This window comes from Chanos chanos, chromosome 5 (genome assembly GCF_902362185.1).
Source record: "Chanos chanos chromosome 5, fChaCha1.1, whole genome shotgun sequence".
In the NCBI taxonomy this organism is placed as follows: Eukaryota; Metazoa; Chordata; class Actinopteri; order Gonorynchiformes; family Chanidae; genus Chanos; species Chanos chanos.
In genome coordinates this window covers 23,154,212-23,165,366 of record NC_044499.1, presented here as the reverse complement: position 1 = coordinate 23,165,366, position 11,155 = coordinate 23,154,212, and the positions used below count along the sequence as shown (strand labels likewise).

The 11,155-nt window shown below is 38.5% G+C and overlaps 1 protein-coding gene across 1 annotated transcript; it reads left to right on the top strand.

Moving 5' to 3' along the window:
* Positions 1–7,774: 7,774 nt before the first annotated feature.
* LOC115811178 (aquaporin-1-like) lies at positions 7,775–10,960 on the top strand. The gene is made up of 4 exons (XM_030773273.1): positions 7,775–8,197; positions 9,556–9,717; positions 10,019–10,099; positions 10,458–10,960. The coding sequence occupies exons 1-4, from the start codon at positions 7,835–7,837 to the stop codon at positions 10,632–10,634; spliced, it is 783 nt and encodes a 260-aa protein (XP_030629133.1). The 5' UTR covers positions 7,775–7,834; the 3' UTR covers positions 10,635–10,960.
* Positions 10,961–11,155: the final 195 nt, after the last annotated feature.

Here is an 11,155-nt window from a genome sequence, read left to right as displayed (position 1 = left end):
CCGCAGAGAGAGAAGCATTGGTGTGCAGATAAGAAAATGAGACATCGGATTTACTGCATTCGGTTTCAAAGACTATGCTGTTGTAAACAGCAAACGGATGGAAGTATGTAAAACATGCGGGATCAGAATTACAGATGGTGAAGCAACAAAGTCCAGCTTTGTTCGACACTTAAGGATGCACAAAGACCGGTAAATTAAGTAGCCTATAATTATCTGTGTAGTAATCTTTGGTACGCCATGGCTTAAACTAGCAAGATAAGAGCAAGTATGGGTCTACCTAGCTCTAGCTAGACTATCAACCTAAAAGCAATGAGCTCTCGACACACTCAGTGTGGTAGTACAATCTTTTCTTAACAAATTGGTTGAAATGTCTACCTTTAGTCCAGTGCTCCTCTGGAGCGCAGTTTCGGCCATGGTGGCATCATACTACGTGCTCATCGTCTCACAAACCTCTCACAAACTTTTGTCCAATTTGATTTTTCGTAAATGTTATGGCTCATCCAGAGCTAGCGGTGTGCTTACCCTGAAATCCACACTGTAAAAGCAACTCACCTCACTCACTCATTCACCCACTCATCCACACACACACTTCACTCACTCATTCACTTACACAGGCAAAAATGCAAGAGCATTAAATTAGTCGAAGAGTGCACAATAACTTGTTTAGGACTTGAAACATAAGGTTAAGCACTTGGACTTTACTCTGGACTTGGTAATCCTTGACTTGGGACTTGCTTGGGACTTCTCTGTCTTAACTTGGTACTTGACTCAGGACTTCATCGTTAGGACTTGAGACTTACTTGTTACTTCACAAACAATGACTTTGTCCCACCTCTGCGAAAAGAAAAGGGGAGACAACTGATGACATTTAATAAACTGTTCAGCATGATTACACATTTGGAGACAGCACCATAACATCCTGTCTATTCTTAAACATTAGAACTGCATAGTCTGATTAAAACACTGTGGGTACTTCAGAACTCTTTACTCAATTACAGTTATTTCAACAGAATTCAATTACATTATTAAACATTCTCAGACTACATTCTGAACTATGTGACTCCGCCCACTTTCTCTGTGTCACAGAAGCCATACAACTGTACTTACGCGCCATTGGCTGTCACTGCACTGCTAACTACTTCCTCACGCTAATATCTACATGGTCAGCATCGCCATGACAACTTTCCCCTCTTCTGATACCAGTGGAGGGAGACATAGGATTAAGGACCTGAATACTTAAAACTGAAAACTGCCAACCTCTGTACTCAAAAATACCTCAGACAGAAAAGAAAATTTTTCCCTGAATGGTGATGGGCAGGTTATGTTGAGCCACTCCAAAAAGAGACAGACTTAAACACACACGTACGCCAGTTGAGTCCATGAGATGAATGGCTGAGAGAGACACATGTGCCTATTGGGAAGAGCCAACGCTTGGCAGTGGTTTTGGGGGTTTTGTTATGTTTTGTTTTGTTTTGTTTTCTCTGTGTTGTGTGAGTGTGGGGTTTTTCCAAGAATTACATAATGTAGCTGGCAGTCGATCCACTCTAGTGATGAGCCAAATCAAGTCCTCATTAAAAAACAACCTCATGACAAAGATTTGGTCTCTAATGCCATTGTTGACCAGTCCTGAATAGAGTCCTTTCAGACAGATAAGGGAACTGCTGAGATAGCGCTCAAACCTCTCCAAACCTGTCCGCTCACTGCAATACATCTTTCGATACGACATTCGTGGACAGCACAGAACTGCGCTGTCACAGAGCAACCAGTGGATGAAATTCTTCACATTCGTCTCAGTCCATCTGTGTTTATTTACAGGTGTTGTATCATACGACTGACAGTTCTCAGTCCATCTGTGTTTATTTACAGGTGTTGTATCATACGACTGACAGTTCTCAGTCCATCTGTGTTTATTTACAGGTGTTGTATCATACGACTGACAGTTCTCAGTCCATCTGTGTTTATTTACAGGTGTTGTATCATACGACTGACAGTTCTCAGTCCATCTGTGTTTATTTACAGGTGTTGTATCATACGACTGACAGTTCTCAGTCCATCTGTGTTTATTTACAGGTGTTGTATCATATGACTGACAGTTCTTTTTGTTAAGGACGGAGGATCAAACCACTTAAAAATCAGATCACAGTGTAATCTTTTAGACTGTGGAATGTGTTGTTGTCCTTTAGTGTGGCATTAAGCTACATTCTATGTTAGCTATGGGTCTTCCCCCAAATGTCAAAAAAAGTTTCATATGTACGGATGTATTTTGAAAGTTTCTGGATGTTTTGGTCGAGTGTGGATGATGGAAATCCATTTTTATGGGTGTGAGTGGGGTTCTGTTGTTATTGTTGTTGTTGTTCGTGATCCTATCCATCATTCAGAGCTCTAGGACAACTGTTTTATATTCTCAGTTCTATTTATCAGTTTATTCCCTGCATCTCCTCCTGATTTAGTTTAAATATGCGTCTCTCCCACCCACCATAGATAATCTTCATTTCCCACGAAAACAATCCCATGAATTTGGGCATGGATTCCTCTCCTATCGCTTATGCTTATGTAAAACAATTAAGGTACACCACAGTCATTAGCCAAATGAGTTCCTCACTGTCATATAACGTTTCACGGATGACTAGAGTTTTCCTCTGTCCCTCCCTCGCTCCCTCTCTCTTTCTCTCTCTCTCTCTCTCTCTCTCTCTCCCTCTCCCTCTTTCTCTCTCTCTCCCCCTCTCTCTCTCTTTCTCTTTCTCTCCCTCTCTCTCTGTCTCTCTCTCTCTCTCTCTCTCTCTCACAAGCTCTAAGTATGTTCTGACGCTGCCTTTGCCCTTATTACTCCATTAGACTGAACTTAGCTTGTCACATTTGATCTCAGAGTTTAAACCCTCTCCAAATGGCATAGGTTTAAGAGAACCCATATGTTTTGAAGCACTATTAACCCAACTGGTTTATTTGTTTTTTTAAAATGAGGTTAAACCTTTTTAAGATTATTCATATCCATTATTCACATCCATCAGTCGTCTTTGCATCAGATTAGATCTGTCTGTAGAAATGTGTGTATGGTTTATTTAAGCATTCTACACATTCCTCTGGTAATGCGTTTTCTAAGCAACGCCTCCAAATCAGTGCAGGTCATTCACATGTTTTCTACACCTGCTTTTGCACCTGTAAAACTTTTTACATTCACTTTTACAGTTCATATGTATCTGATCAAACTATTTAGACTGATCTTAAGTGACAGTTGGCCACAAAGTTCCTCCCATTCACTGTTCCATGTGTCTTTGAGATGTACAGTGTACCAGTGGTGGTGCTTACTGTTAGGGATGTGATATTTACCGTTTTAAAAAAGGTCAAATATGCATGAGTTGGAAATTTTGTTGGACAGAGAACTGTTGATATAAAGCCTGATCTCACCTGCACTCATGAGTGTAGCCTTACTCCATCACTCCTCTAACTCCAGACACACTCTCTGTTTACGGTGGGATTTCTGTCTCTCTGACGCTGTCTGTTGTTCCTATGACAATGAATCCCACAACTATGGGTAAGGATTTTTCCTTTTCTTTTTTTTGTTTGTTTGTTATTTAATGGTATGTTGTGTATATGGGCTGAATTTTCAGGTCAGAGTTGTTTGTAAAGTGTTTCCACACTTTATTGAAGAAAGTTAAGCTTTTCTCTGGATTTTTAGCAATCTGCATACTATATAATCGTGTATATTCGCTTAATGTATTAATCAGCACATTTATTCTAATTGAGAGGAATGCCGCTGGGCAGACAATTCCTCCAGCAAGGAAAGAACTTTCACAATAAGAGGTGTCTGAGGAATAAGATGACTGACAGTAAATTCATCCAATCAGTAAATGAGTTGTGCTGTGAAAAGAGGTCTATTTTAGTTATGTATGAAGTCTTATCGAATATATCAGATAACTGGCTGAAAGCTTTAACAAGCAGAAATACTAAAAAGGTGCATTTTCATCCTGATCATTTCCGTCAGGGTGTGCTTTATTAGTTTAACTCCCGCTCCTGACCCTTAACTACCTCATAATGATAAAACATTATGAGGTCATTTGACCTTCTAAATGACTGACCGATGAGGACAATGACGGAGACTGAACTACCACAGCAACAATGACAACCTCTGGTCGGTTATGCCATAGATTTTCTTTTCTTAATTGTAGAGGACTCTCTTTGAAGGACTGACAACATGGACTGAAAGTATGCAAAGCTTTCAAAAACAAGACAAAAAAAAAGTGTTTGAAGAGTGGAAGATGAAATGGTAATGTGTTTTGAGCTGACAGGGAAAGTGCAGAGGATCATCAAACAGAGCTGACAGTTAGCTCTCCTTTTCTGTCAAAGAAATAAAAAGACTATGATCTAGATTATTTGTAACAGCTCTGGGTTTTAACCTCACTGACCTCAAACAAAAGAGTTACTGACCTGAGAGGTAAGACCTTTTAAGTGGGGGGAAAAAACAAGCACTATTACCGACTCTGGTCTTCATAACAGACACACAGGATTTCAGCAACCCCTCCAAAACAGACCTGCATACTTCATTTAATGGAACATGTTTGAGGAAAAATAGAGAAAAGGCCTACATTTTTCAAAACACCTGAATCTCAAAAACATCAGGTCACAAAAATCCGTCAGCCAACATAGGACCATATGTGAAAGATATGCAAGAATATAAGATAGGGAGATCTATAAAAGGATTTCACTGCAGGATTAGTTTAAAGAGAATATTTCAATACACTGAAATGAAGAAGGAGCTGACTTAAGTATTCAACTTTTTGTGTTGTTGTTGCTGTTGTTGTTGTTGTTGTTGTTGTTTCTTTCTCTTTGCTTGTTTGTTTAGTGTGTCATGTGAAATTGATGTACATTGTGAATGTAAAGTGTCCTCCTCTCTCTCTCTCTCTCTCTCTCTCTCTCTCTCTCTCTCTCCATCTGTCTGTGTGTCTGTCTGTCTTTGACCTGACATGAGTGTGTTCTGAGATAATAAACTCCTAGGTTATGGGCATGGAAATCTACTTTATGTTGTCTAATTAAGCACAAGTCAATGGTCAACCTGTTTGGATGTTCCTAATATGTAATCCATTTACAAGTCATGATTTGGGTTTTGTTTTGTTTGTTTTTCATTTGTTTTGTTTTGTTTTTTATTCTAGATTACTTCCTTTGTCATGACAAAACAAAATTAATCTTTTTTGAAATAAAGAAATAATCCAGTTCAGACAACCGATAGAATTATGTGTCTTTTGTTTTCATAACATGATAATTTATGTCAATTATGTTCAATAAAGGAAAAAAAAATATGTCTGGTATTTGTGTATGGTGATAAAGTCCAAAGCTGCATATCTTTAAAGATCGTTATCTTGTTCTAAATTTAAAGTGATTATTGCTAAGAACACAGAGAGAGTGTCCTTAGCCAATAACACTGTGTGAATTATTTACCTTAAAGTCACCTCCGAAATGGAAAGAGGCCAAGTGTAGTGCTATCACCTTTTCCTCTCAGGGCTTACGCCCATTTTGGACTTGTGTCAGGATCACGGTACGTGTCATACATGACAGAATGTTCTATATGACACAGCATAAATTCACACAGTCACACCAGTGTCAGCAGTGCCCACAAACTATTATCAACATCTATCATCAACATCATATGCTCTGTAGCCAATCTGCTGATGCACAGACAAACATACCTGAGAAAGGCCTCTTATGAATGAATGAATGAATGAATGAATGAACAGAGGAATGGATGGATGGATGGATGGATGGATGGATGGACCCACTAATATGACAGCTGTTGAATGACACAACTGCAATTTCAGAGTAAACACCAACCTTCAGTATAAAAATGTCTCAAAATGAATCCGACACTTTGGTTTTTGGTGAAAAAAATACAAACAGAAATACATTTTTTAAAAAATGTTTTTTCCCCCAGCTGAATCACTGGCCAGAACACTAAATATCTCAACACCATTTGAAACAGCGTTTGAAAATGACCCTATCAAACTGTGCATCAGGCTTTTAGTGTGCCCATGTGCATCCAAATTTAGATCTTTGATTTTATTGGGTCTAATGATTGACAGATACAGAGGGACGTTATCTGAAAAGTTACGATAACTGTAAAACTTTAATTTAAAATGAGTTGTTGCATTATATTACATTACTTTAAAAGACAATTCAGGTAGTAGACTAGCCACAATCCCACTTCTGATTTGATCAGGCGTTACCTATGGAACTGAATCGTTCTTCTGGTAAATGATTATGCCGGTATCTGGTTAGATTATGTTGATTTGCATGCTGGTCAATCGATTTTTGAGATGAAAAGATATGAAGTTCGATAGATTGTAAGGGTGAGAATGTGTAACACGTTAACCTTTAGACGCAGCTGAACAGTGTCCCCATTCAAACTTCACACACACACACACACACACTGTGCTTTATCTGACAAAATCTAGGTCATTTCACATATCTCTCTGCCTCATATGTCTGTTTCTCAGTGAACAACATAACATAGAACATCACTTTGAGTGTTTATGTATATCCAAGATACCAGTCCACATCACATCTTAAGCTATTGCAATATAAGCCAGGGACTCAGGTCACATACCACGCTTATCCTCTCTGAAGCTCTATTACAGTCATCTTAAAAAAAAAATCATCATCATTTTTCTTATTGCTGGTGTGTTGTTTTTACCTGAGACACTGTTTTTTTCAGATTTTTTGTTTGTGATTCACATTTAATGTCTCAAAAGTTGAACACTCCAAAAATACCAATCTCAAAGTACAGGGCTTATAGAATGTTTGAGTGTGTGTGTGTCTGTGTGTGTGTGTGTGTGAGAGAGAGAGAGAGAGAGAGAGAGGGGGAGAGAGAGAGAGAGAGAGAGAGAGAGAGAGAGAGAAAAAAGAGAAAATGGAAGAATGAGACCTGTGAGGTGGGTGCCTGTGCCTGTGCCAGTGTGTGTGTGTGTGTGTGTGCGCGTGCGCATCCATACTCAGTTCCAGTGATCTCTGAGATTCATACTTATGTATCATAGTCACTGGGAACTGATTTCAAAAAGTGCAGCGCTTGTGTGTGTGTGTGTGTGTGTGTGTGTGTGTGAGCATGCATCTCTCTGAGTGTGTGTGTGTGTTGGAGGGGGCTATTGTCTGACCCTGTTCAGATGAGTTCATGGTGGAGATGCAGTGGACTGAAATGTCTGATGTAGTGTACAAACACCGCTTTGTATTGGTTTCCACCATTCTATTTTTAACTAGTACTGGGGCTGAATATGCTGACAGAGTGGGGACAACACTGTGTGTAGGGTAAAATACCTTAAATAAATTCTAATACAACTTGAAGTTCAATTAATAAAAACAGTAGGAGCCAGTATTCAAAAACAGAAATCAGTATAATGAAACAAATATGAAATAAAGTACAGGAAATTTTTTTTAGTGATTTGCTTATTTAAAAGGGAGACATTTAGAAATTCTCAATGCAATTTGTGAGACAAAAAAATCAAAGATTTTTTGAGAGAATTTCCAGTTGTGAGAGAGAGAGAGAGAGAGAGAGAGAGAGAGAGAGAGAAAAAGAGAGAGAGAGAAGGGGAGGGAGGGAGGGAGAGAGGGAGGGAGGGAAGGGCAGAATTAATGAGAAATCCTGAAGGCCTTTTCCTCTCCCTCTCTCTCTCTCTCTCTCTCTCTCTCTCTCTCTCTTTAAAACCCGCCTTTCTTCCATTATCAGAAGCTACCCTATAAAAGCAGCCAGTTTTGGTGAGATACTTGTTAGTATACACATCCACCCCTCAGACAGGCCTCATTCAAGCCAACAGCTGAAGACAAACACACACAGAGAAAAAAAAGAGGAACCATGAAAGAATTAAAGAGCAAGGCATTCTGGAGGGCAGTTTTGGCTGAACTGCTGGGAATGACTCTCTTCATCTTCCTCAGTATCACCTCTGCCATCGGCCATCCCACTGACAGCAGCCCGGCTCAGGTCGTCAAGGTGTCACTGGCTTTCGGGTTGTCCATCGCCACCTTGGCCCAGAGTTTGGGCCACATCAGCGGTGCCCACCTGAACCCCGCCGTTACCCTGGGCATGCTGGCAAGCTGCCAGATCAGTGTGCTGAAGGCTATCATGTACATCATTGCTCAGATGCTGGGAGCCACACTGGCCAGCGGCATCATCTACGGCATCAGACCAGACACCGTGAAAGCCCTCGGCCTCAACACTGTGAGTTCAAATTCTTCTTTTTCCTCTTTTTTCTTCTCCTCCTCCTCCTCCTCCTCATCCAAGTCTGCTCACCTAGCTCTGATGGGGTTTTTTTCTGTTGTGTTACTTTTTCATCAGAAGATGAAATCACTCTGTATTTGGAAACTGGTGTCAGGGCAACTAATGAAGATCAGCTTTAATTTTTTTTTTTTTTTTTACATTTTATTAATTGCTGATGTAATTCGTTTTTTAAGAAAGAAGAAATGAATACCTAAGATTTTTTAAAATATTCTTTGTTTTCACCCAATTATAAAATGGTGAAAGGCAGAAATTGATTTTAATCCTTGATGTTGGATAAGGTGAACTTTGTGCAAAAAAAATGTGCAGTAATGATCATGGTTAGAATGTTTCTGTGTGTGTGTGTGTTTTTTTAAATTCCATATGTGGTTATTCCATATGGGAGAAAAATGTAAATAAAACACAGGGCTTGGAGATGGCTCTGTGTTTTTGCTTCTCACACACACACACACACATATATATATGTGTGTGTGTGTGTATGTATGTATGTATGTAAGAATAAGTTAAATTTCATTTTAATCAGTCAGTTTGTGCAGCATGGTCGGAGGCATGGCTGCATCTTGGGGACTAGTGATAAAGTTATCTGCAGAGTTCAGGGCAGCATTTGAGTCATTGATTAAATTAATGTTTACATTGTACCCGTGAGGAGTGAGGCGGAAGTATCAAAGCATTCTTAAGTTTATTGCACACTGGTATTTCCTGAAGAAATTATTTTATGTAGCTTTCAAAGGAGAATACATAGTTTGAATAAACATGTTGAAACAAAATGTGATGCTAAGGTCCAAGACAGTGAGCACTGGAGTCTTTGCTGTCCCCATGTGTCTCTTAAAGTGTATTACCACCTGTTACTAGGTCTCCAAAAACAAACATGTTCAAGTTTACCAAGGGTCTTTTTTTGTTTTGTTTTGTTCTGTTTTGTTTTATCCACAGGGGTATTTCTGTTCTTTATGAAACTTAAGAAAGTTTCTACTGCAAATGTGTACTATTTCACATTTTAAATCTTTGAAACTTAATTGAAACTTGGCGTTTGTATAAATATATAGAACTTATAAAGAGTGTAATTCTAATGCACTGTGAGTTTGCACCTGTGACACCACTTGCTCTGTGTTAAACTTTTGTGCAAAAATTTAGATTTTGTTCTTTAAATCCAAGTTTAATTTATTAATGAACAAGTTTTTACATTTGTGATAAAAACTGTAATTTTTTGTGTACTCAAAAAACATGCCTATGAGTATTCCAGTCCTTAATACAAACAATATTTGTAAAAATTACTTTTATCTTGTTTTTTCCCCTTTGTGCAGCTGAGTGAAGTCACTCCTAGTCAAGGTATTGGTATTGAGTTGTTGGCCACCTTCCAGCTGGTTCTGTGCGTCATAGCAACAACAGATAAAAGGAGGCGGGACGTGATGGGCTCCGTCCCGTTGGCCATTGGTCTATCCGTCTGTTTGGGCCACTTGACAGCCGTGAGTAATTAACAGTGTAACCAGAATGTGACAGGGGTTTTTCATGCAAATACAATTTACATAAAGAAAAAAATAATAGAGAAATAAAAAACAGGAATGATTGATGCTGTTTATTTCACCGAGGGGCAAGTATATTCATAAAGCACTTTTTGTTCTCCTTTTAAGGTGAAAAGGTCCTAAGAGGACTTTCCTGGGTAATCAAAGGAAACAAAAACTCAAGGAGTTCTGACATATATAATCAGTCAGTCATTCCTAACCCCCCACTCCCAATCTGTCTTTTCTTTTTCTTTTCTGACTGTAGATCAGCTTTACTGGGTGTGGCATTAACCCGGCTCGTTCCTTTGGCCCTGCTGTCATTCTGGGAGACTTCACAAACCACTGGGTAATGACACTTATAGATTTTTCCCCACAGCCCTGTCCTGTTCAACAGCTGTCCTTACTAATATTTGTTGTCTGTCATTTGTTTGTCTGTTTTTTTTTCCATCGATTTTTTGTGTGGTGTTAATGTTTAGCAGCTAATGATTAGTGAGAGGCTTGAGTTTAAAAAGTTATTCATAAAGAGATAATCATTGTTCCTTTAAAATATATAATTACATAAAAATACAGTTTTTTGTTCAGCTGTCACTGAATGTAAATTTATAAAAAAAAAAATGAATAAATAAAAAGGGGCCATGCAACGATATAACAGCCATTACAATTGTTTGTATATGAATTAACAGTCATTTGCATGTTAATTTCAGGTTTACTGGGTGGGGCCAATGTGTGGGGGCGTGGCTGCTGCACTTGTCTATGACTTCCTGCTTTACCCCAAAATGGATGACTTTCCTGAGCGTATGAGGGTGTTAGTGAGTGGTCCAACGGGCTATGATGTCAACGGTGCAGATGACCCCCCAGCAGTTGAAATGTCATCGAAATAAAACATTCTCAAATTACCCTCACCATTAGTGTAATATACTCTAAATACCTACACATACCTGTACATATGGTTTAGCCCTCTGGAAATTACTCTAGAATAATTTTACTATAATCACAAAAAAATATTATTTGGAAGGAAAAAGAGATCAGTCTGTAAAAGAAGATTTTGCCTTTTTGTGCTCTTGTTATACTTTTTTTTTTTTTTTTCAAAATTCTGTCAACGGATCCCAGCAATGTTCTTCCAGTATATGATGCCTAAACAAAATTGTAATATTTCACTCTGTTTTCAAAGATGTCATGTCGGTATTCTAGATTACAAATTCACTTGTTTTTGTAAACAATTTTCTATGTAAATTTTATAATATTTCATTTTATATTTGTATGGTGTGTACACCCTGAATTTCCTCCATCCACTTTTGTAAGTAAATAAAGTTTCTACATGAGTACTGTGTTGTTTTTACTTTATTTTTATTAATGTGATTGCACTACTGATGTTTTCAGCCCCAGTTTACAGTGTACACCT

What these genes read in the sequence shown, in the direction of transcription:
- LOC115811178 (XM_030773273.1), top strand. Translation starts at nt 7,835, where the DNA reads ATGAAAGAATTAAAGAGCAAGGCATTCTGGAGGGCAGTTTTGGCTGAA. An exon ending in AAGCCCTCGGCCTCAACACT is followed by an intron (nt 8,198 to 9,555) that starts GTGAGTTCAAAT and finishes CCCTTTGTGCAG; the next exon opens with CTGAGTGAAGTCACTCCTAG. An exon ending in GAGACTTCACAAACCACTGG is followed by an intron (nt 10,100 to 10,457) that starts GTAATGACACTT and finishes TGTTAATTTCAG; the next exon opens with GTTTACTGGGTGGGGCCAAT.